At 54.1% G+C, this 24937-nt stretch overlaps 6 protein-coding genes across 6 annotated transcripts; 2 read left to right on the top strand and 4 right to left on the bottom strand.

The window, feature by feature from the left end:
- Positions 1–7933: 7933 nt before the first annotated feature.
- Positions 7934–10361, bottom strand: HD553DRAFT_275721 (peptidase family M3-domain-containing protein; the record flags this gene model as incomplete). The annotated part of the gene is made up of 3 exons (XM_046177918.1): positions 7934–8553; positions 8615–9869; positions 9948–10361. 3 exons carry the CDS (start codon positions 10359–10361, stop codon positions 7934–7936), a joined length of 2289 nt encoding a protein of 762 aa, XP_046034384.1.
- Positions 10362–11569: 1208 nt separating this feature from the next.
- Positions 11570–15709, bottom strand: HD553DRAFT_316688 (uncharacterized protein). The gene is made up of 9 exons (XM_046180658.1): positions 15031–15709; positions 14722–14966; positions 13398–14657; positions 13177–13326; positions 12914–13115; positions 12361–12846; positions 12030–12297; positions 11938–11953; positions 11570–11865 (listed from the first exon to the last, which is right to left on the bottom strand). The coding sequence occupies exons 1-9, from the start codon at positions 15609–15611 to the stop codon at positions 11699–11701; spliced, it is 3375 nt and encodes a 1124-aa protein (XP_046034383.1). The 5' UTR covers positions 15612–15709; the 3' UTR covers positions 11570–11698.
- Positions 15710–16028: 319 nt separating this feature from the next.
- Positions 16029–16721, top strand: HD553DRAFT_344689 (Rbx1 protein; the record flags this gene model as incomplete). The annotated part of the gene is made up of 5 exons (XM_046183014.1): positions 16029–16142; positions 16213–16291; positions 16460–16540; positions 16611–16626; positions 16688–16721. 5 exons carry the CDS (start codon positions 16029–16031, stop codon positions 16719–16721), a joined length of 324 nt encoding a protein of 107 aa, XP_046034382.1.
- Positions 16722–17172: 451 nt separating this feature from the next.
- HD553DRAFT_361280 (uncharacterized protein) lies at positions 17173–19435 on the bottom strand (the record flags this gene model as incomplete). Its single annotated transcript, XM_046183973.1, has 2 exons — positions 17173–17421; positions 17492–19435. 2 exons carry the CDS (start codon positions 19430–19432, stop codon positions 17173–17175), a joined length of 2190 nt encoding a protein of 729 aa, XP_046034381.1.
- A 529-nt stretch (positions 19436–19964) lies between these two features.
- HD553DRAFT_316680 (uncharacterized protein) lies at positions 19965–20933 on the top strand. The gene is made up of 3 exons (XM_046180657.1): positions 19965–20170; positions 20234–20384; positions 20468–20933. The coding sequence occupies exons 1-3, from the start codon at positions 20019–20021 to the stop codon at positions 20837–20839; spliced, it is 675 nt and encodes a 224-aa protein (XP_046034380.1). The 5' UTR covers positions 19965–20018; the 3' UTR covers positions 20840–20933.
- A 64-nt stretch (positions 20934–20997) lies between these two features.
- On the bottom strand, positions 20998–24656 carry HD553DRAFT_109562 (WD40-repeat-containing domain protein). Its single transcript, XM_046176419.1, has 6 exons — positions 23286–24656; positions 23018–23211; positions 22374–22945; positions 22122–22304; positions 21581–22060; positions 20998–21504 (listed from the first exon to the last, which is right to left on the bottom strand). The coding sequence occupies exons 1-6, from the start codon at positions 24230–24232 to the stop codon at positions 21157–21159; spliced, it is 2724 nt and encodes a 907-aa protein (XP_046034379.1). The 5' UTR covers positions 24233–24656; the 3' UTR covers positions 20998–21156.
- Between the last annotated feature and the right edge of the window lie 281 nt (positions 24657–24937).

Genomic DNA, 24937 nt, shown 5'->3' with positions numbered 1-24937 from the left:
TAGGTGATGGAGCCACACAAGGCACACAACAAAGTCACCTGCCTCCCTAACACCTCGGAGCTATCTGGCACAGCTCACCCGGGGAGACTCGTCCACAGACACACCTTGGGCACTACTTCTCGGGCAATGTCAGAGTTGTCTGACTGGTGTTCCAGATGGGCTGGATCGACAAGCAACAGACGAGACACGATTCCCCGTCCTGAGAGCTCTGACTAGAAAACACATCCGAGCGAGCAGACCTGACACCGAGGTTCTACCCAGTCGTGACATGACGTGGCGCTGGGAGCTGTCCGACTTGACAACTGTGCGACTGATGCCCTCTTGCCTTGCTAATCGGCCTGCGGCCTGCCGCTCCCCCCTGAGCTACCGCCTCTTTCGATGGGAGCGATAGGTGATGGAGCCACACAAGGCACACAACAAAGTCACCTGCCTCCCTAACACCTCGGAGCTATCTGGCACAGCTCACCCGGGGAGACTCGTCCACAGACACACCTTGGGCACTACTTCTTGGGCAATGTCAGAGTTGTCTGACTGGTGTTCCAGATGGGCTGGATCGACAAGCAACAGACGAGACACGATTCCCCGTCCTGAGAGCTCTGACTAGAAAACACATCCGAGCGAGCAGACCTGACACCGAGGTTCTACCCAGTCGTGACATGACGTGGCGCTGGGAGCTGTCCGACTTGACAACTGTGCGACTGATGCCCTCTTGCCTTGCTAATCGGCCTGCGGCCTGCCGCTTACCACTGAGCTACCGCCTCTTTCGATGGGAGCGATAGGTGATGGAGCCACACAAGGCACACAACAAAGTCACCTGCCTCCCTAACACCTCGGAGCTCTCTGCCACAGCTCACCCGGGGAGACTCGTCCACAGACACACCTTGGGCACTACTTCTTGGGCAATGTCAGAGTTGTCTGACTGGTGTTCCAGATGGGCTGGATCGACAAGCAACAGACGAGACACGATTCCCCGTCCTGAGAGCTCTGACTAGAAAACACATCCGAGCGAGCAGACCTGACACCGAGGTTCTACCCAGTCGTGACATGACGTGGCGCTGGGAGCTGTCCGACTCGACAACTGCGCGACTGATGCCCTCTTGCCTTGCCAATCGGCCTGCGGCCTGCCGCTCCCCCCTGAGCTACCGCCTCGTTCGATGGGAGCGATAGGTGATGGAGCCACACAAGGCACACAACAAAGTCACCTGCCTCCCTAACACCTCGGAGCTCTCTGCCACAGCTCACCCGGGGAGACTTGTCCACAGACACACCTTGGGCACTACTTCTTGGGCAATGTCAGAGTTGTCTGACTGGTGTTCCAGATGGGCTGGATCGACAAGCAACAGACGAGACACGATTCCCCGTCCTGAGAGCTCTGACTAGAAAACACATCCGAGCGAGCAGACCTGACACCGAGGTTCTACCCAGTCGTGACGTGACGTGGCGCTGGGAGCTGTCCGACTCGACAACTGCGCGACTGATGCCCTCTTGCCTTGCCAATCGGCCTGCGGCCTGCCGCTCCCCCCTGAGCTACCGCCTCTTTCGATGGGAGCGATAGGTGATGGAGCCACACAAGGCACACAACAAAGTCACCTGCCTCCCTAACACCTCGGAGCTCTCTGCCACAGCTCACCCGGGGAGACTCGTCCACAGACACACCTTGGGCACTACTTCTTGGGCAATGTCAGAGTTGTCTGACTGGTGTTGCAGATGGGCTGGACATCTGGCCGTCACATGGCTATGCCATCGCCCTCTTGCCTGTCTTGCCCTTGTCACATCACTATCGGCCCCATCTACTTGAGCAGCCCCCCCTCCCGTTGGACAAGACCACAGCTTTTGCGCAGGCAGAGCAACATCCCTTTCCAGTCCATCAGCATTCCCTTACCATGCGGACGGCCAATCTACAGGTGTAACAGCGTCGATCGCCGGTAGGCTAGATAGCCTTGGGATGGCCTCTGACCTTGTCGGATCGCTGCCAGGTCCAGACACGAGGGGGCTGAGCATCAGTATGCCGTTTTCGGTCTGCCTTCTGTCTTGCACAAACGGCAGACCTTATCTCTCTTCAGCACTGGGCATCTATCATACAGGCTCTCCTAGTCTAAGCTCTAGCAGGTATACCAAGCTCCGGTCTGCTGTAATCCGTCACACCCGAGCACCAGAGATCTCTCCTGGACATGTCATTTATGCCGGTCGCGATAAAGCATAAGCCTCGGGGAGTACAAGACTGTGTCAGGCCTCAGGCTAACCCCAAAAGGTCAGATTTAGAGATATTAAAGGCAAATTGATTCATTGTACATACCTAACCCCAAAAGGTCAGATTTAGAGATATTAAAGGCAAATTGATTGCCTTATTACAACATAGTGATTATAGTAAGATAAAGGTGATTTTTCACCTTATGTAGAGACCTCGCGCTAGAGGTGAGACTTCTCGCCGACAACCACCGACCACTCTAAGTTTCGAGTACGGGCCTTTGCTGCGCTGCTTGTGCGAGTGACTTTCGTAACGCCTCGATTGACGGTAGTCGAATTGTGATGGCGGGTTTCGACGATGGCGGCATTGCCCAGGTTTTCTTCCCGTTTGCTCGGAGGTTTGCGGGACGTAGCCTGTTTACGTTTACCGGCGTGGGGAGGGCGCTGTTTTTTCCCGGCTCTTTGATTATGTATGTCCCGTACGATAAAGGAGTGGCTACCTCGTATGGTCCGAACCAAGCCGGTTCTCCCTTCTTTCTCGCCTCGTTCCGTAAAAGAACTGAGTCGCCTTTGATGAACGACTGTGGTTGGCCTCCGAGTTTTGATCTTCGCCGTTCGCTGTCGCGTCGTCGCTGCTCCTGCGTCGCTTCTGCTCCCTGAGCCCTCATCTGGCTTGCGTGTTGGAGTCTTTCTTTGTGTTGCTCGACCGAAGGAGGCTCTGCGTCCGGTGACCACAAGCGGGGTTTGTCTATTGGTAATCTTGGCTTTTGTCCGTAGACTAGCTCGAATGGGGAGAATCCCGTCGTACGGTGTGTGCGAACCCGCGCTGCCATCAGCGCTTGGGGAAGGAACAGCGGCCAAAGCGTTGGATCGCCCGTGTTGTTCATCTTGTAAAGGTATTGTTCGAGGATACCGTTGAAACGCTCCGTCTTCCCGTTTGTCCTCGGGTGGTATGCCGACGTCTTGAGGTGTTTGATTGACATGAGCTTGAGTAAGGCGCCGACGTAGGGGGCTAAAAAGTTGGCCCCGCGGTCGGAAAGCAGCTCGTCGGGGGTTCCGTAAGGTAAGATGATATGGTGATAGAGGACCTCCGCGACTCGCTCTTTAGTTGCCGAACGCATGGCTATAGCGACCGGCCAGCCTGTTGCGTGACATACAGCCGTGAAAATCCACCGCATGCCGTTTTTGTGATCAGGCATTTTTATGAAGTCTATTCCCCACCTTGAGAAAGGCTTCGTCACCTTTGGTAACTCCACGGGGACTGCGTGTTCCTGATGCGCTTTGGACGAGCTGAAGGTTTGGCATTCCGGGCATGAGCGACAGTAGTTGTTTACGTCCTCTCTTCTTCCCGGCCACCACCCGCGACCTTTCAGTAACGATAATACTCCGTTCTCTCCCTGATGGCCGTAGTTTGTATGTACCGCGTCTAGTAACGCACCACGGTCCAGGAACGGTATGAACGGGCTTTTCTCGTTTGCGTCCGGGCCTATGAAAGTAATGGAACTCCCCTCGATGAGGAACTCCGCTTCATGCCTTGCTGCTTTGTCCTGCGCCTCCTTGGAAAATTCGGCCAGCCGTTCGGGTCTCTGTATCCTGTATACGAGTGGCCAATCGCTGGGATGTGCTTGGTCGGAAAGGACATTTAGCTGAAGGTAGTCGGCCCTCCTTGAAAGCAAGTCCGGTACCGTCAAGTCGACTCCTGGTTTGTACGTAATCTTTGCGTTGATGGCGGCTACCGCATCGAGCCATCTCTCCATCCGACTTGACAGTTTCTTTTGGCTGTGTAAGAACTGTAGCGGGTGGTGATCGCATTCGATTGTCACATCCTCGGCACCATCAAGGTAGTGCGACCATTTGGTCCATCCGTAAAGGAGCGCGAGTAACTCCTTCTCAGGCGTCGGATAACGTGTTTCGGCGGGCAGTAACTTTCTCGATTCGAACGCTACCGTCTGTAGAGTTCCGTCCGCTTGGCGCTGTACCAGCTCGCATCCGATGGCTGCGTTTGAAGCGTCCGAACGCATTATGAATGCACCCTCCTCTCGTACAGCCGCTAGCGTTGGTGCCGACGTTATTGCTGCTTTGAGCGAGTCGAATGCCGCTTCATGTACTGGTAGCCACTGTAACACCGTGAACTTCTTCTGGATCCCCTTTGTTAGGTCGTAAAGAGGCGCCGAGAGATCCGCAAAGTTGTCCATGAACCTTCTGTAATATGCTGCGAGGCCCAAGAACGACCGTAACTCATGTAAGGTGCGTGGCCTGGGCCAGGCCGTAATGGACTCCACCTTTGACCTCAAAGGTCGTATCCCTGTTCCGGTGCCGTAACCCCCGATAACATGGTGCCCGACGAAGTCTATCTCTGTTCTCCCGAACTCGCACTTCTTGACGTTACAGTAAAGATCCTCCGCCTCCAAGGTCTGGAGTACTAGACGAACGTGTTTTGCGTGTTCTTCCTCGGTTTTGGAAAATATCAGGATGTCATCCAGATAGACTACGACGAAGTCGTCGATGTACTGCGATAACACGCGATTCATGAAGCGCTGGAACACGGCTGGGGCGTTTTTTAACCCGAATGGAAGGACTTTCCACTGGTATTGACCGTATCTGCAGACGAATGCTGTCTTGTCCGCATGTTTTGCGCTTACCGGAAGTTGGTGAAATCCTGAGCACATGTCGAATTTGGAGAAGAACCTAGCGCCGCTGAGCTGATCGAGGCATTCCGTTATGCGTGGTAACGGATGTCCGTTGCGGACGGTGACTGCGTTCACCGCTCTGTAGTCGACACACATTCGATATGACCCGTCATGTTTGCGTACGAAAAGGACAGGCGACGACCAAGCGGAACGCGAAGGTACTATAAACCCCTTCTCCAGTAACTCCCGTAAACGATCGCGTAACTCTACCAGCATGGCTGGCGACATTGGTCTTGTAGCGCATCGTCTCGGTATAGCATCACCCGTCTCCAATAATCCATCTTCCGCCGCCGTCTGCGTCTTTGCAGGTCTAGGCACTCCCGTTCTGAAGCGATCTTTGTATTTTTGTAAGATTTGATCGAGTTCGGACTTCAACTGGCCCGTGGCGAAGTTAGGTGGCGTGAGGGAGACCTCCGTGGCCTTTGACCCTGGTGCCGGACCTTCGAACTTTGTCATCTGTCCGTTTTCATCAAGAACATTGATGCTGAGCGTAGGTCCCTCCGTAGTGACGTCTAGGACGCCCATGTGACTGTATTGCTCACTCTTCAATAACGCCGTCATTTGCCGGTCGGATAGTAGGAACTGGTTGTCCTCGACCTGTAACTCCGCTAGATGCAGTTCTGGATGTTCCGGCGGACTGATTTCTTCTCCCCCAATAAGCGTGACCTTCCCTTCTTGTATGTTCATCTGCTCGACTTCGCTCAACATAAACGGCCTTCCCAGGATGAAGTCGTAGGACACCAAAGGCGCGACCTTGAATTGCACCTCTCTTGTGGCACCCGGTAGCTTGACTTCCCCGGAAAATCCCTCGCTCCTGGTGAGTACCTCTCCGGTTGCGGTTTTCACCCTGTAAGACGGAATTTGTTTCAACCGGAGACCGTGCTCCTTTACAAAGGATTCGGCGATGAAGTCCCCGGCGGAGCCAGAGTCGAGTAGTCCTCGGGCCCTGTGGCTTCCTAGCTGTCCGGGAAGGTTGAACATGTTGTGGTTTTGAGTGGTGCGAGCTTCGAGCTGCGCGATGTCGAGGGCGATGTTGTGAGCGGTGTCGAGATTTGCGGAAGAGGGGGCAATAGGGGTAAGGGATGGATTGTCGGGTGCGAATGTAACGGACTTGTCAGGCGGTTGTTTTGAAGACCTGTTCAGGTTTGAGGGGACCAGGACGCCTTTCACTGATCCCCGCTGCCTTTTGCCTCCAAGCTATTCAACCTTGCGACGATTCCCTGTATGCACATATCCGAACGATGGCCCTTCTTGCCGCAACTCTCGCAAGGGGGGTAGTCGGCGGCTGGCTTCTTTCTTTGACCTTTGTCGTAAGCCATTGCCAGCAATTCCTCCTCCTCCGAATGGTACTCGTCTCCGTAATACTCCTCATCCAACTCGTGTACCGGATAGGTCTGTCCCTTTTTCCCCAATGAGCTACTCTGCGTCTGGCGTCCGAGGAGCTGATGGCTTTGCATGCCGGCTTGTGTAGCCAGCTGGGCAACCTCCGAAAAGGTCCACTTGATCCTATCCTGCCTCTCCGCCATCCTTCCCAGGCAAATTGACCGCAGATCGGAGCTTAAACCTGCCGTGAAGACTGGGACCGATAACTCGTCGCTGACCGATCCGATTTTGTTGATAGCTTGCTGGAACCTGTGTATATAACTCGAGATCTGGTCTGAGCCTTGTCGAACCCGCAGTAGGTCGATTCGATCAAAGACCCAAGAGCCCGGTCGAGCGTAGTCTCCAGTAAGCCTTTCCTTGAAGCGATCCCACCTCTCCGTGTACTCCCGCTCCCATCCATTGACCACCATCAACGCGTTCCGACCCAAGCACCCTTTGGCGATACCCAGGAGTACGGAATCGTCGTCCATTCCCCACCTCATTGCCTCCGCTTCCACCGATTTCAGAAAGTCTCCCGCGTTCTCTGCCACTCCCCCGTCAAAGTATAGCTTCTGCGGCATGAGCTTTATGATATCTCTCGCCGTCTGTAACGCCTCCATCTTTTGGGAAGGGGTCACCGGGACGGGTACGTAGGTTTGGTGTAGTCTCTGTGCCGAGGAAGAACGGTACGGTTGTTGGAGGGGTGGCTGGGGGGGTGGATAGTAAGTTGGAGACGGGCCGAGGTATTGCCAGTTCAAGCCTTGTCCGGCCGGCTGAGCTGTAGGAGGTGGTGGTGGACGTCTGGGAGGGGGCGGTGCAGGAGGAAAAGGCGTGCCGTGCAAGGTATTGTGGTGGTTGTAATAGGATGTCCCAGGCGGGGTTTCCGTACAAAGAGTACGCGGTACCCGTGCGCGTTGAGCGTTGTTGCTGTTTGGACTGAAAGGAGGTACGGTACCGTCGTTGAAATCGAACCTGCGAGCATTTTGAACTCGACTAAGATCCGGAGGCGGTCCTTGTCCTTGGTTAGGAGTGCGATTCATGTTTGGGAAGGTAAAAGGAGTGTTGTTTTGATTTTCCGGTTGGGAGTCGTCGGGAAACGTTGATTGTTCCGCCGCGTTGATCGACTCGTTTTCGTCGTCGATGAGGTTTCCGGTTCGATTCTCCCGACCGTGTGCAGATGTGTTTGACCGACTCATTCGCCGGTATGATATGAGATTGCTTGGTGTATACGATAAATGGAAGCACTCCCGGTGTTCCTGAAAAGACCGGGCGTTGATCGAGGCCGTTTGCTTTGATTCTGCCGCTACCAACTGTCAGGCCTCAGGCTAACCCCAAAAGGTCAGATTTAGAGATATTAAAGGCAAATTGATTCATTGTACATACCTAACCCCAAAAGGTCAGATTTAGAGATATTAAAGGCAAATTGATTGCCTTATTACAACATAGTGATTATAGTAAGATAAAGGTGATTTTTCACCTTATGTAGAGACCTCGCGCTAGAGGTGAGACTTCTCGCCGACAACTGCCCTTCGAGTCTGCGAAACTCCCCATGCTTCCCCAAGCGCTAGCGATGGACGCTTGCCCATCAGAACGACCCCAAAGCAATGACTCACTGCCGCACGTCGCTATATGCATCGGAAATGTACAAAGGCAATGCTATATAGATGGATACAATATGCTAGCGGGTACGCGCCTCAATTGAGCCATTTGCCGACCTTTTCCATCGCGTTCCAGTCTCCTTTGGCCAGACTCTCGTCACCGACGACTTCGGCCACCATCTCCCACGGATCCTTCCCGCCTCCGTTTCGAAGCACCTCGTTCCGGAACTTTTCGCCGCCTTCTCGCGTCAGAGGAGCGTCTTTGAACAGCGTCGACCAGACCTTCTTGGCGATCGCGCGGTCAAAGAGGTACGAGTAATAGGTAGCGCCATACCCATAGAGGTGACCGAATTGCGCCTGCCATGCCGTTCCGGGCACTGGCGGAATGACGCCCATCTCGGCCTGGAGATCGTGGTAGATCCGCGTCGTATCGATGCCATTGGGATCACCAGCCGCAGGCGAGTGATACTGTTGATCGAGCGAGGCCATCATAATCTGTCCGTTTGTCTCCAGGTTGGTCAAGATATTGGACAGACCGATATGAGTCTGGAAATGCTCGAGGGGGAGTGGCATGTCCGTGCGGTAGTGTCGTGCAAAGAGCGGCAAGACGTCGGGCGACGAGACAAACGACTCCATGAGGATCGAGGGCAACTCGACAAAGTCGGTGGCGCATCGAGTGCCCGAAACGTTGTGGTATTCCGTCCTGCCGAGCATGGCTGGAAGAGAGAACAGGCTCTGTTAGCCTCGTTGCCGGTAGTATCGACCTGACCTACTCACAATGAATCGCGTGACCCATCTCATGGAACAGAGTCTCAACTTCTGGCCACGCCAGCAAGCTCGGTCCATCCTCCACGGTCGGCCGCACAAAATCGGTAGTCAAGACCACAAGAGGAAGTTGAAATCGACCCTCCTTGCCTTTGACCCGCACGCCCTCAAAGTCCTCTACGCCGGTCATGCCTAGCGACCAGTCCCATCCAGATGGCAGCCTGTCTCCAACAGCATCATCATTGTCTATGCGCCGAGAGCAACGGACGGTATAATGAGCGGCGTTCGGGCTCTTGTTGGGTCGATTGAACAGGTCAAAGTAGATGATACCGACGAGACCCTCGACATCGTCCATGACATGGACCTTGCGGACATCAGAGCTCCAGGCTTCTCCCGGTCGAAGCTCGGCTGGGACGAATCTTAACCCATAGAGGCGATTGAACAGCCGGGAAAGACCTTGTACAACGGTTCCGGCCGAGAAGAATTGACCGATGGGGTGCATCCTCGCGCCAGGTGCCAGACTAGCGGCAAGCTTCTCGGTGTAATAGTCCCGATCCCAAGCATAAACTTTGCTCCCCGTCAACCTGCCTAGACTGCTCGACTCGGCGCTCTTCATGTTTGCCAAGGTCGCCACATCCTCCATGGCCCGTGGTCGCAGATTCTCGGCCAACGATCCGAGGAATCCCATGACGTTCGAGGGGTTCTTGGCCATCTTGTCGGTAAGCTGAACCTCGGCCCAACTCTCCTTGCCGAGAACGCCAGCGAGCTCGCCCCGCTTTTGCAAGAGATCCTCCAGCACGCCGACCCGTTCGGAATCATAAGCGTTGCTTCCCTCGTAGATCAACCGCCTGGCTTGGCTATTAGGCGCATGACGAAGGATCATCTGAGCTTCCCAGCTGTACGTCGGTACGAAACGGCTGCTCCTGGGCTTTCCCTTGACGGCTCCGAAAGCTCCCCCGCGTGGCAAAGACTGAATGAACCTCTTGTCCATCCCTGTCAACAGCTCGTCCGCCTGAGGTAGCTCGATCAGGGTCGTCTTGCCCACTCCCGCCGCCTCTGCATTGCCATTCTGCCCAGCAGCTACGTCGCCCAAAAAACGTCGACCGAGAACTTGGATCTCGTCCGACAGATCCACGAAGCGTTGTCTTCGTGCGCTCTCGAGGTGAATCCCAGACTTTTCGAAATCGTTCATGAAAGTCTGTATCAACTGCCGCTCCGAATCTGTCAGAGGTGGGTCGTGGGCCGTATCGCGGCACAACTTGAGGGCCTAGATATGGGATGTGAGCGTCTTGCAAACGTCAGCTGGTCAATTATCGAAACAGGGAGAAGACGCCTCGTGACCCACCTCGTACAAGCCTTGATGCGTATTCAGACCGTTCATGTATCGGCCCAAAACTTCGTAAACTGTATCCGCCTCTTGCACCCACTTGTGATCCGGATGGACATTTCGCACAAGTTCAGCCATATCCATCACCAAACACAAGACGTCACTCAGCCGATCGAGTAACTTGGGGGTCTGTCGCAACGCCACAGCGTATTCCGTCGAAGACGGGTGAAGGGTGACGAAAGGTGAATCGGGAAAGGTGGGTTCATAATCCGGCAAGACCCTTGTTATTCGGTCGACCAGGTGATGAGCATGCGTCAGGGTCTGAGCGGTGAGAACGGTAAAGTACTGGGCGTCCCGTAGGTTTGGATGGAGAAAGAGTCCGGTTGGAGGAGCTGAAGCGGACGGAGCAGCGGCGTAGGGGGAGTCGAACATTTGCCTCAAAAAGTCATCGTCTCGTGTCTGCGAGGCTCCCGAGACTCCGGGCAATCCGTCCACGCCCAAGACGCCGGAGCGATCGACCTTTGCTGTCGCAGCGGCATGATTCCTCCTCGATTTACTGCGGAACGAATCTCCCGCTGCTCTTTGCCTCTCGACAGCACGCTCCCCATCAAAGCTCGATAGGCCATGTAACCATGCGGTCGAGGACCTCTCATAGGTCTTGGTGGGACCCGTAAAGACGCTCGCTTGCAAATTGGGTTTGGCTAAAGACTTGGGCGGCCTGAACGTCCGAAACGATGTCGTCGAGGTGCATAGGGGTCGAGTCGAGGATGACCTGCTAGATTGCAGGGATTGGTATGAAAGTCGTACGATCATGACGGTGGCGATGCTTGTTGCTATGAAGTGATTATTATACTGGCAGTCGGGTGTGTTCGATTAAGGAGTTCAAGATGGATGCAGGGTATATGTGTCGGTCGATGCTATCCTGAGGAGGAGGTGGTGATGGTGGTGATGATGATGCTGATTCAGCTCGCCTTATCGTGCATGTATGGCGTTATGACCGTGATCCTGATGTGATGAGTTGGAAATTTTCGATGTCGATCGATTCCTCTGTCCCATGCGGCAAGGGAAGCGACGATATCGGGACCGCCGATCCTCCCCTCGAACCTTTTCTCTTCTCTTCTCTTGTTAACGATGACCTTGACCCTCCTTTGGTCGCAAAACACGAGGCGAGCGCAGATCCTGCCCTGCTCTCTCTCTCTCTCTCTCTGCGCCTTGACGACGTTGATCTTTCAAGTGCTGTGTAAGAGTACTATACCGGGCTGGGGTCGCTCCTAGGCTGTACGATAAGGCCAGCTGAAACGGGGGTAGCCGAGTCCGTGATCGCAATCGTGCAGATCGGGGGTTACCACCGGGTGGGTACGCCGAACAATGGCCGATGCAAATGGATATCGAACCTGAGCGCCGGGAACCTCGAGATTGGACGCTGAAACTAAGTGAGGAACCTCTAAATAACCCGATCTGGGCAAGCTATTGGCCTTGGATCTCCAGACCAACGTCTTTCCGAGTCGAGGGAGAGAGATCAAAAGCGATTGCCGGCGGATCAACCCAAAACAGCTGATCCCAGGTCAAAAGGCGACGCCCGCCGGAAGAAACGGGGGGACACGTCATCGCGAACCCGAGGTCAGGCAGTGTCTGATCACTTCAGGAGCAAATGCAATGCAATAAATGGTGTGTGTAGCCGCAGGTTCGGCATATCTGCCCTGTCGTATATACAACCTCGATGATACTGTCTGGATACAAATAAAAGAGCACGGCGACCTCGCCCTCGATCAATCCTCCTGTTCGAAATACCCAATAAACATCGATTCATGCCTCAGCTTGGAACCTTGTACGACCGAGTGCACGTGGGTGAAGAGGGTCGGGAAGCGGGATGTAAAGTAGTGCAAGAATCCTGCTGGGAGTGAACCCAGGCGTCGTTTGACATTGTCGGGCAGGTCTGTGAATAGAGTCAGAGCGAGTCGGTCAAAACAAAGATCTTCCGGTTGCAGAGTATTGGGGCATGACTAACCTTGATAGTGGTGTTTCTAAGGATTGGTGGAAGCCTTGTGAGCCATCTAATACTGCCCGGCGACCAAGAGCGGCACACACCGAGGCGCTCACCTTGTTTCTCAGCGCACGTAGCAGATCTCTCAGACTCCTCGAGTCGTATTTCCTATGCTTGCCCAGATTGTCCAAAAAGACCGAATCCAGCCTCTTCTGCCACGACTGGCCGATAACCTCGCCAGCCTTGCTCTCTAGCTGACATAGCGTCGGCTCAGGCGGTTGCAATTCCATGATCTCGAATCGATCCGAGGCATCGCAGAGGAATGCGAGGCGACGAGCGGCGGTCCAGAACATCGGATGTACCATGCAGACGGATGTATCCGGCCTACCCACAGCGAGGAAGAGTCAGTCCCCTGGCAGAACGTCATGCCTGTTTGTCGAAACTCACCTTTCGCTCGAGACCGGAGACAACAGCTTCGTGACCAGACATTTGGCTTCGTATCCATCCTCCCCATAGCTGTCTAGCTTGTCGAGTCCTGTAATCTGTCCTCTGACAATGTTCATCTCCCTCTCGTACCGATCACCGTACGGATGACATCCCCCTGTCATGACGTAAAAGTACATGCACCCAAGGGAGAATAGATCGACCGCTTTCGTCAGTCGAGCTTGTCGGCCGGGCAAAGAACCGTCACTCGGATGTCTCGCCGTGTTGCTGTTCAAAAGCCCGAGCGAGCTTTGTGACGAGTCCTCGAACAGGTCGTCCAGCTGCACTTCGCCTCTCAGACATTCTGGGGCGCGCCAGCCGATGGACCCGACGGCGTGGTTGGCCGTTTGTGCATAACTGCTCTGGCCGTGATCTAGCCGTTTCGCCAATCCAAAGTCGGATAGCAGCATGCGCTGTACCCCTTTGCTGTTGACGGAGACGAGCACGTTTCTGTAGTGAAGCTCGATACTGTTCAGGTTTCGCTCATCGTCAGGTATGAAAATTTGGTTCGACCCACTGAGGTTTGAGGTCACGATGTATAATCTTCAGGCTGTGCAAATGTTTAAGACCCGAGGTGATCTGATAGATGGACTTCTTCCTGTCGAATCCAATCGCCAAGTCTTGGTGAGCGGAAGGGTTTTCGATGATATCGGCGAGCGATGCAGAGCACAATTCGAGCGCGATGAATAGGAAATTGTCCCTTTTCTCCTGGTAAAAGTCTGATGTGTCCTAGAGATGAGCAGGGATCTCACCGCTTGGCAGGATTGACACGATACTTACATCGAATCACGTTCTGATGGTCGTCACTGGCCTGTAGTAAAGCGACTTCCTGTGAAGCGATAGAGACAAAGTCTCGTAATAACCTCTTGACCGCGACTGCTCGACCTTGAAACACGCCTTTGTACACGACCGTGCCGGCAGATCCGTAGCCTTTTTTTTAAGAGTCCCGAAACCGAATTCAGCTGCCTTGCCCAACTGGAATACATTTCAAAGTAGCTTACCGATGACATCCTCAGTGACCGACAAGCCGTCCACCTGGGTAACGTCGTGGCCTCTAATCACGTCCTCCGGCTTCTCGCCTGATTCCGGAGCCGCGACGATCATGTCCCCTTGACCCCCCTCCTCTCCCAACGGCTCTACTTCAGTGATCTCGCCATCCTCGTTATCATCTTCATTACCCTGGTCATCGCGCTTCCCCCGGTTCTTTTTTCCTCGCTTGCGCCGTCGCCCATTAGATTTCTTGCCAACAGGCTGATCTTCGACGGCCTCGGCTTGAGGAGAGATCGTGCTATCCCGAGTGGATTCCGAGTCCTCATCATCTTTCGGAATTGCAGGAAGAGCTTTATCGAATGCGATAGATGTCGTTTTATGAGTCGTTTCGGCTTTCGTGGCCATTTCTATGGGGCTTGGTGATGCGCTTGCTGACTGCCGACGAGCCGAAGTGAAGATCCAGAGCGAGACCATGACTAACAGCCCCATAATACCCAAAGAAAGCCAATCCGGGCCTCTCTTCCAGCGCGCTGCCCATCCCGGTTGCATTTCGCGGGCGGGTTCAACCTCGTCGACGCCTTTCTTCTCATGTGGTTGTCGAATTTCTTCTCGGGCCATAGCATCATCGGTCTCTGCCGGATCGATGAGAGGCGGTAGCCTCTCGCTGACAGCCTCGTGCACAGCATGTCCGCCTATAAGTGATCCCTGTTGCGCGCGAGGCGCGTATCCGACTAAGGGGTGATTCGCGCTCGACATGACGAAGAAACCCTGTTCCTCGATTGAGCCATCGCCTTCTCGCGCAACAGGCAGCTCATGCACAAGTGCAGATGGAGGCAGGCCCATCAACTGCAGGTTATTCTGAGCCTCCGGAAACAAAGTAGGTAGGTATGCCGGAGGCTGAGGTAACAATATCGGTTTTGATCCAGGCGCGGCAGGCAATAGTACGTCAAAGACCGATACCCCCACGCTGCCCAGATCCGCGACCCATCTCAAGCCTTGTTCCTGCAGGAAGCCCGCGACAGTACCATCGTATAGCATTTCCACCCTCCATCGATCCTCGTATTCGGCCTGGTCCTTCGTATTGGCTGCGTTGAACGATCCGGCATATCCACCGTATTTACGCCCGGGTCGGATAAAAACTTCCCCTTTGGTATGACCATGTCTGGACCAGTAGTCGGCCAGGTCTCGATGAACAGCATTCGGAACCATACGCGTGTACAATAGGTCTTGTATGATCTCACCCGTATGAGATCGCATGACAAGGTGGTAATCTATCCATGGAGGAGATCCCAATTAGCCTCCGGACCGAATTGTGGATTTTCTCGGCCATCTCACCGGTCTGACCAATATACAAGAGGTCCTCTGGGCGATCATCGATATCGCTCTCACACTCCCCGTCCTCCATACCGTGCAATCCCTCTCCATCCGGCTTACAAACTCCCAAAGGGGTTGACCTATTCGTGCCGAACGTCCCTACACTTTGGCCTGTCTGCAAGTCGAGCCCAACCAGTGAAGTAGTCTTGCTTCCAATGAAGATGTGCGCCGGGTCTTGAGGGAAATGGAACGGTGACAGGTCGATACTAGGTATAGGCGTAGCGATAAGAGGAGAGCCAAAGGGATCGGCGGATTTGGAGTTAGACTTACAGCTCTTCCAATTTCAGAGGCAGCTTTTGCATTGCTCCACCAGATCCTCCTCGATCACCATCGGCTTTGATATGAACATAGAGTTGGCCATCATGCGGGTCAACGATATAATAAGCTTCTCCCGAGCTCTCGTTATATCGGCTCTTGATAAGCCTTCCACCTCGGTCTGAGCCGACCACTCCGTTCTGCGACCAGATTTTACGCCCCGTCGACCTCTCTACGGCGTGCAGACCGCCGTCGATTGTGGTGATCAAGACGATATTCAGCAGTTCCAGGTCCTCGAAGCCAGGAGGTCTAGCCCTTTGAGCGACCCCGCGAGCTCGCTCTTCGTCGTTCAGCAACTGTCTTCGAGCTTGTCCGGACAGTGCTAGAGCGATATTCGAAGCGGCCGGCGAGTTCGATCCATCTTGGAATGACGGATGAAGAAGGGCAGGCAAAGCTTCTGGCACAGGTTCTGCTCGAGCTGCTCCGAGCGGATATTCGCCGTTTGACAAGAGGATTGTGCATAGCAGGAGCAACAAGGCCGGTAGGAAATTGTTCAAAGGCGGTCGTCGCCGGTGTAGCAGCTCTGATGGCTTCATGGAGGAAGCATGAATTCCCGAACTATCATTTGCCTCGTAGAAACGACTATGAGGATGGATACGTGTGACACTAGTCTACTGAGCTAGTGACGTTACCGAAAGTGTCTAACGACCGTCCCCAACCACAAAAGTCAATCGTTCCCCCCCCCCCCCCGCAAGCCGAAGCTCATGTCGGCCGACCCCTCCACGAATCATCCCCCAACAACTATTTGTTACACGTCATCACCCAAAACCCGTTATCAAAATAATCACACGTTAGGTCAGCGCCGATGAGGATCTGGGGTAGAGTGATCACCTTGCGACTGCTTGAGATCAGCAAAGGGTATATGAATCGCTGGAAGGATCGAAGCCAGCATCTAGCCAGTCAGCCGACCGAAACGACGCCATAACTTGCTGTCACGGAAAAGCCCACGCAACATGGCCGACTCGATGGACGTAGACAAGCAACCCGCTCCCCAAGCTTCCGGAAGCGTGGCCAAAGGAAAGGGCACTGCTGGAAACAAGGACGAGCCTCGATTTGTAGTGAAAAAGGTGAGTGATGGGAATGCTTAGGTATCCATGTCTTTGTATCTGACCTAAATCTATCCTATTGTGAAAACAGTGGAACGCTGTCGCTCTCTGGTCGTGGGATATCGTCGTCGACAATTGCGCGATCTGCAGAAACCACATCATGGACCTCTGTAAGTGTCGATTACAATCAACTATCTATACGACTTATTGATGATATCGCCCGTTCTCTCGTAGGTATCGATTGTCAAGTGAACGCTTCCGATGAAAGCAAGTCTCGATATCTATCGGCAAAGGATGTGACATGACGAATGATGACTAACCCGTGACATGGTAAACAGGCGGCTGCACCGTTGCTTGGGGAGTCTGCAATCACGCCTTTCACTATCACTGCATCAATAGGTGGCTCAAGACTAGGAACGGTAAGCTTCTTGATCGTCGCAATAGCCGCGTTTGACCTTGGCTAATCGAGATGTTTGTGCACAACACCAGTTTGCCCGCTTGACAAGTGAGCTCAATCGGATCTCTCAATTCGAGAGGTTTGTATGCTAATCCAATGTCTACTACAGTCGAACCTGGGAACTCCAGCGTTACGGACGTTAAGCCGACACCATCCACTTTCCGGTTGCACGAAACCCTTCTCTATCCTATCTCTTACGACCCGACAATACTCTCGCCACTACTTGTCCGACTGGCCTTTACGACACACTCTCTCTCACAACTCTGTAACAGTAATATCTAGAGCAATATGTGCGCGGAAACGTGACAACCGATATCCATATTGAAACTCAGAGCTGGAGTCGACCAAACCAAACAGGTTGTCGTCGTTCTCAAGCACAGGATATGTGCGAAAGTACAGACTCTGGACATCGAGTGTCTCGAATACAAGTAGGTCTCAAAACATGGATAGCAAACGGGAGAAATTCGTCATGGTCGTAGATACTGGTATCGTCCATTGAGGGCGGGTGGTCACGGGCACTTCTAACAACATTCCTACACTACCCCAACCTGATCAGCTAGGTATTCTTGGCCGCGGCGACCAATTGCACTCACTCTAGGGCTTCTGGGAAATCGAGGCGCTCAAGCCACTCGGCTCCCTCTCGACCTGGCCTGCATCCAACATGCCCCGGCAGCGCGAACATACGCCCTGTTCCAATATCGCCAGCTCAGATCGTCTCTCCCTCTCTGCCAGCGAGGACGCCTGGGCTTCTTCTTTGGCCAACGTCATGGCATCTTTCAGCCGACCGAGCTGTGATTCGAGGTGGGTGATCTGGGAGTGCCACGCTCGTCTTGCAACGAGCAGCTGAAGAAAACACAAAGGGCTGTTCAGCAACAGAACATTGTTCACGTGGTTTTTCGGACCTCGTCCTTACCTCTTCTTCCAACTTTCTGATTCGAGCTTTGTCATCGGTCTCACTTGTCTGCTCGAGTTCGGACTCGTACATCGACACGTTGCGACTCTTTAGCGCCATCAAGGAGACCGGTACTGATTGATCAGCAGGCAAGGCGGATCGAGTCGGACTTTCACTGTGTGTCATGGGAGACTCCCTAGCGTCTCTATCGGTAGGACGAGGAGGCGTCTCCTCCAACATCGATGCCGGCCTGACCCGCATAGATGCCGATCGAGTCTGACCATGTCGATCCTTTGTAGGGGTAATCAATTGACTGACTGTCCTAGACGGTCTAGCCTTGACATTTGGCATGGTCATGCTCCTTTTCTCCCCTCGGACATTCTCCCTCTCCGTCGTCATCAAGTAAGCCGCTCTGATCCTCTGCGAGTCCGACAACCCGTCCGGTCCCATCGTCTCGTCCGTCATGTTCCGCGACAACATCTTTTCCCTGAGAAAGCTCATAAATCCGGATCGTTTCGGCTTGATCACCTTGATAGGTTCGTCCAACATGTTCTCCTTCTGCGGCGGGGGAAACGTGTAAAGCGGGGAAGGTCGGTGATTGGATTCGGGTAGGTCGAATGGTCTTTCCGGTTTCATTTTGACCGGCGTAATAGGTGGCGTGGCCGCGATATCCGACAAAGCTCTCGATTTCCTCGTCTTCACCCTCTGACCTTCCTTCACCTCGTCGTGCAAGCTGCTCATACTGCTCGTCCCCCTAGATCCAGCCGTTTCGCTCCTAGACCTCGCCGCTCCCATTTCACTCGTCGTCCTCAACCTCCTCATCGTCGGATGCACCGTCTCCTCCGATCGTTGACGCTGTCGAGTCTCGTCCCGTAAATGGCGAGACCCACCACCCATCATCATCGTATGCACGGCCGACTCCATACGAGCCTCCTTGATCGCCGAATCTCGTCGACCGATACGCCTCCTAATCGGCTGATCGTCCTCGCCATATCCACCGAGGCGCACCGTCGTGTCGCCTTCCTGAAATCCTGACCCCCGCTGATCACTGAAGCGGTAAAACTCCTGATTTGATGGTAAAGTGTTGTCCAGAAGATCTCCGGAAGGAGATGGCGAAATCATGGGTTGTCGGTACAACCGGTCCGCGGGACCAGGGGGCGAATCTTGCGGGTAAGCTACGTATTCAATGGGCGAGGCGGCATAGGCCTGCTTCTCGCCCGTGACGATCTCCAAGCCTGGCAAGAGACTTTTTGTCGGATGTCTTTCAGGTAAGCTCGGAGAAAGATGACGGTGATGATGAGGGGGAGACTGAGGATCCAGCGGCTCAGAGGGGTCGGTTGTGAACGATCCCGAAGTATCGGTTTCGGTCCGCGCGGAGGAAGGCTCGCTGGACTTTTTGCGGTTAAGTCTTCCAAGCGGCCTGATGACGTCCTGAACGATATTGTTACTTTTCGTAGTAATCCTCGAGATAGTACTACTACCTGTCGATGGTCGAGAGAGTTTGCGTCTCATCGAAGGCGGGGTGGGGAGAGCATCACGTCCATTGACGCTGACGTTGGCCAAACGACGTGTCGCTTCAATGGCGAGATCTCGGCTGTCTGCTACTTTTGACCTTGACTTGTCCGCGTTGTTCTGCTCGCTGATGTCCATGAGCATGGCGATTCTTTGTTCGTTCTCCTGTCTGTCGACATCCGAAAAGGTAAAGCTTGTCTTTCTCAGCCTCGGTCCAGCATCAAGAGACGTGACGCTGAGATCGTTCGAGGGTCGTTCGGGAGACAGGAAGATGCTCTCCTCGTGACTCGGACGTTGGCGGCTCTCGTCGAAGACTTCGACCTTCATCGTTCCCGAGTTGTATGATCGTAGTCTGTGTTGAGGCGTCGAAGTATCTGGAACGGCTGGCAAGGGAGCGTCCCGGAAACGAGATTGATCTGAGGGCGATGGAGCAAATCCCGTCGAGAACATGGTGCCGAGGTCGGGGTGGGTCACTACCCGTGTGACGCTAGGAGAAAACGAGGATGCTACGTGTCGACAGGAATTTTGTTGGGCTATCTGATGGTCTCGGAGATGATTAAGTGCAGCGTGCATAACAAGTTGCAAGTTGCAAGTTGTGGTTGTATCGAGTTTGCAAGAGTTGTAAAGTCGAGCGAGGTCGTGGTGAAATCGTTTCTCTGGCTCTGGCTCGCTCGCTCGTTTGTTGTGATGATGATGCAGGGGGAGTTTGTTTGTTTCCACCTCGATCTGTCAAATTTGATCAAGAGCAAGGGGCTGGGAGAGGAATTTTGATCAAATTGATGGGAGATTCGCCCCGCGACGAGCCAAAATGATTGATGGCGCAACTCTGAAACGTATCGATCAGCGTGCATATGTGACGTAATCGAGGCGCGACGCGTCCCTTGAACCTGACATTTTCAAAGCGAAACGAGGAGCTCGGTCACCGTCGAACGATCAATTCAACTAGACACACGACGACAACCAACTAGCTCAAAGCTCAAGTATCTTCGCTGGCCGCTAGCAATCTGGCCGACCTAGTCAGACGAAAATTTCCCAGATGTGGACAGGCTGGAAAGGACCATACATGCTCTGTGTGGCTCTGCTGGTCTTTCTTACCGCTGTACATGCCAACACCGAGATCATCAACTTTCACACGAGACGAGGGCTCGAAGATCCCAGGGCAGCCAGGGTGTTCTACTCCCATGACCAGTGAGCCACAGGTCAAGAAGGCCCTTGTATATAACTTGCTAATCTCATTGCGTCTCTTGTCAGACTCGATGTGATCATCGGGCCGAACCACCCGTTGAGACTGAACACTACCTCTGCCGAAGAGGTGCAATGGCGTATCGGTCTCCTGCTCGATGGACCCGCCGCCGCATCTTCTAAAGCCTCATGGACGGCTCGTATCTCTTGGCCAGCTACGGTAAGCTCGGTTTCATCGAATCGAGGTGGGTTCACCACATGATGGAAGTCCTGATCTCAGCGTAGCTTGTTGCTCGTCGATAGATGCCTTCGGATTTCGATATCCGCGTCGTCCCCTGGAAACCAACCGACCACAAGACTTCCCTTTCGTCCACTCACGATCGACTGCTTACCATAACTCGCCGGTACACTGGAGTATCTTTTCCATCTCCCAAAGGATCCATCCTCTCGGCAGGGCCAGGTGACCAGCACACACATGCAGCGGAAGAGCTCACAGGAGTGACCTTCGACCTGATCGTCGAGCCTTTGACGTTCGGCGTGATCCCCTTCACAGCATGGCCGACGATCCTCAACGTGGTATTGATGGCTTGTGCAGGGTACTTGTTTGCGACGAAGATCGTACTCCCGCGATGGATCGATCCTCTATTGGTCAAACGAGATGAAAAGACGGAGTAGGCTTTCGGCTTCCTCTCGGTTTCGACAAGGTTGTATCTGGGTGCGGATACCCTTTATGATGAGAGACATTACTACTCCGAGCATATAGACCATATTTCATATTCTATCTAAATCCCGTTCTGTGGTGGCTACATGCGACATCGTCCGTGCCGTGTCGTCTTTTCGGGCGGGATAAGCGAAGATACAAAAGCGAACAAGGGGAATCGTCTTAGACAAAATTCGAACGACGTGGAGATGAACAAAACCGAGGCCACGAAACTGGCATATACCGGAACCCCCAAACAGACCCGAGCCCATAAAGGTTCAAGACCGACTTCTCACCGGATCCTCGCAAAAGGGTTCAGTTCGCTATCTTCCCTCTTCTTTTCCCTCAAGGCGACAACGGCCTCTTCGCTCGCCATTTCGTCCCTGGGAGCTTCCCCGCTCCTTCCCTTTTGGAAGGCGTTCCAGAAACGCAAAGTCTCGTCTCCAGCACCAGTGACGATCGTCTGCCCATCGGGGCTCATGGCGAGGTAGAGAACTCGCAGGGTATGACCCGTCAGCGTGGCGACCGGGTTCATGCTGGGGTACTTCCAAAGGCAAATCTGGTTTGATACAGAGCCGCCCGAATAACCGTGCGTCGAGACGATCTCGTTCGAGTTCTTGGCCCACATCAGGTTACACACCTAGATCCAGAAGAGAGACAACGGCGGTGAGCGAGATTGTCGTACATGCAGACAGATTTGGCAGCCACAAACTTACCTGAGACCCGGTGTCCCATTCGCTGAGCAAGTTGCCGGTGAGCGTGTTCCAATACCTAATCTTCTTGTCGGCCGTGCCTCCACCCGTCGCCAACAGACCATTGTGGTGAGGGCTCCATGCAAGCGCCTTGACAGCTGCACAGTGCTGAGAGAACTTGTAAAGCGGCGTCGGGTTGGTGCTGTCCCAGATATACAGCTTGTTGTCGTTTCCGCCTGAAGCAAGCTGGTTGGTGGCGGGGTTCCACTTCAGTCCACAGACTTCTTGACGATGCGCCTTGAGCGTCTCTATGTAGTGTTCCCTCACTCGGGTATCGCGATGTAGAATAGTACGATCTCGAGATCCGGTAGACAGTATGTGACCGTTCCAGGCGAGCGCTCCGACTCGACCAGTATGACCGGTCATGGTTCGTATCCGTCGGTTGGCTTCAGCGTCCCAGATTTCCACCTTGCCAGCTCGCGTGCCTATAGCCACGGTACTCCCCTGCGATATCGGCACAAGAGTCAGCCTTCGAGAAACTCTCAGAACGGTTATGCTAACTGACCCTATTCGTCCACTCTAATCCTGTCACCTCGTCTATCGTCTCGTGCATGCCAGCGCCGTCTGCAAAATCGCACAACCTAGAGACGTCCGAGGTCGCAGCCGTCCAGATGTATACTGAACTCCTGAGACCGACGGCGAGTAGGTTACTCGATGACCAAGATACCAAGTTCAAGTAAAAGTCATCCTACATTGATAACCAAACTCGCAAGGTCAGCTTGAAAGAACGAAGATGTTCGTACCTGCCTAGACTTACGGCCAGCTCAGGCGCATCCAGGACCTTGAACGGCGTCTTGCTGATCCACCTTGTCGACTTTTTTGTGCTTAACAACAGTTTCTGGCTCTCCCTGCCCATCGGACTCAGGCTATACTTTTCGTGCAACATATCGTCCAGACCCATGCCGACTCCCGTAGCGGTCTTGTGACCTAGGCCTATGTTGCCCGGGGAAGCCTTGACGCCCCCACTGCGAGAGTTGGGACTGGACTTCATGGCCGAGGTGGGCGAAGAAAAGTCTAGTACACGTCTTTTGGTCGGCGTGACGGGTGGCTCGCCATGAACTGGTGTCGACCGAGATATCCTCGATCCTCCTGACGCAAAGGCGCCAACGGCAGAAGTTCTGGGCGTGCTAGGTGAATGGACAGGAATGGGCCCGAGCAGGCCGTCTCCGTTATGTGAAGCTTGATGACCTGCAGCCGGCTGACTCGGACCTGTATGGCGAGAAGGGACACTGGGTGCCGAAGAGGTATGCGTCGGTGTAGGTCGATCAACCAGACCCGATCCGAAGAGTTCCGATTTTAGCAAGTTTGAATACGTCCTGTCTGCCTCGTCTATAAAGAACATAGTGATTGCGGTTGTCAGTACGGTATTCATGCATTCTAGGCCGACCCAAAAAAACATACCTCTGATGCTATCCCCTTCAACCATCATCGACCTCTTCTTGCTCCTCTCTAGCTCTGCTCGCCTAGCGATAACAGACGCTGCCAACCCTTCTCCATAGATCCCACTCGGAACAAAGCCTGACGTCGCTTCCGGGCCATCCGGGAGCAACGTATAGGAAGCGTGCAAGTCGTTGTTCGAGCGTTGCGGGATGAACCTAGAAAGACCCCATAAAACCCGGCTTAGCCTGGGCTGTCACAAGATCGTCTGTCCCTCAGGCGGTCTACTGACCTATCACCATAATCCACGCCTTTCCCCTTGGCATTTCTCGCGCCCCCATTCCTCGTCCCTGTCAATCCACCCTGCCCTATCATCCCGTTTGCGTTCGTATTCACTCTGTCCGCCCCACCGCTCTGCATCAAGATCCCTTCGACCGACAAACCCGCCCTGTACTTGGCCGTCCCCGTTCCAGGACCCGGGAGGTCCCGCTCGGGGCTCTTTGACAGGACGGGTCCGAACCTTCGATTCCTGTTCGGCGTGACCGGCCTCGCTTCCCCCGTCGATCCATAGACGATGGGCTCGACGATCTCTGGGAGACCGGTTTCTTTCTGGATGTGTGAATTGCGCTGGTGAGTGTCCCGTATCCCTGCAGGTGGACCGATCACGGGGCTTCCGGCCGGACTGAGGAGGACGGGGGAACAACTCGCACTCGTGCTTCCGGTCGTCAAGTTTGGTGTCGATCGGGTGTGATAAGGTGAATAATGATGAGGATGTGAAGTCGCATGTGGTGATGATTTAAGGTTCCCTCCTGACTGCATGCTCCCGTTACCGGCGTTGTTACTGTTCACGCTGCTGCTCGCTCCGGAACCAGAAGCCGACAACGAGCCTTGCATAGACACTCCTCCTCCAACGATCCCCAACCCGCTCGCCGTCATACCCATCGAGACAGGGGAATGGGCGTGTGATCCCTGTCCATTTGAAGACAGGTAGCCGTGAGCGCCCTGATGAGAGATGGTCGAACCCACAGTCCTCGTCTCCTTTGGGGATCCCGAGTAACGTGGTCTCGATGGAGTTGGCTGCCCGTTAGGCTGGTTACGAGTAGTAGACGATAGGTGCCGGGAAGTCGACATGGAGGAAGATGCAACATTGTTGACGTGGTTGTTGCTAGTGGGAAGGTGACTCATGGCCGTCGCCGTAGACCCATGGTTTCGTGGAGACCTTCGAGCGTTGGTCGACATGGCGAGGGGCTATCGCCTGGTCGTCCGATTGGCAGGTAGAGTGGGAGAAACGGATGTAGAGATATGGTGTGGTGGTTGAGATGAAGAAGGAAGTCCACGGGCGTCAGGAGCTCGACGGCCGAATCGTCAAGACGTATGACCTCGTCAAGACCTCTAATATGTCCGGTCGTCTGATGACGTGATGGCGAGAAGTGAGAGGGAGAGTTGCGGAATGATAGACCTCAAGGCGATGTCCAGCCTGTTGTCGTGTGTTGTGGTTTGGTCGGTGGAGGTGGAGTCGACAGAGTGACCCGATCCCAGTTGCGACGAAAGGAATGTTGTGACGACCTCCCTTGCGTGTGAGAGAAGGGAAAGGGGTCGAGCGTTTCGGATTCGATCGCCGTCTTTTGTTTGTTTGTTTACTCGTCGTCTTCGTTTCCAACCCCGAGAGAGAGAAGAGAGAAAGACAAAAGAAGGAAAGGAAACACTTCGCTCGATGATCCAGACCGGATGACGTAGAATGTGGGAATGCGGGAGATGGGCGATGGAATGATGGTGCGAGTTAGTTGATAGCGACGAAGGATTGTGTTTCGGTCCTTCGAGTGGTTCGCCCTCGACCGCAAAGCGTCCGGTCTTGAACGTCGAGCCTTGTCGCACGTCGTCCTCACGAAGGGTGTATCCGGATCTTCTAGCAGCTAGATTGATTCAAGCGAGACTGCCTGTCGG

Source organism: Filobasidium floriforme, assembly GCF_021052385.1.
Source record: "Filobasidium floriforme strain CBS 6241 chromosome Unknown HD553scaffold_20, whole genome shotgun sequence".
Taxonomy (NCBI): Eukaryota; Fungi; Basidiomycota; class Tremellomycetes; order Filobasidiales; family Filobasidiaceae; genus Filobasidium; species Filobasidium floriforme.
Note: the sequence above shows the minus strand (reverse complement) of the source record. Positions and strands in the feature narration are given on the sequence as shown.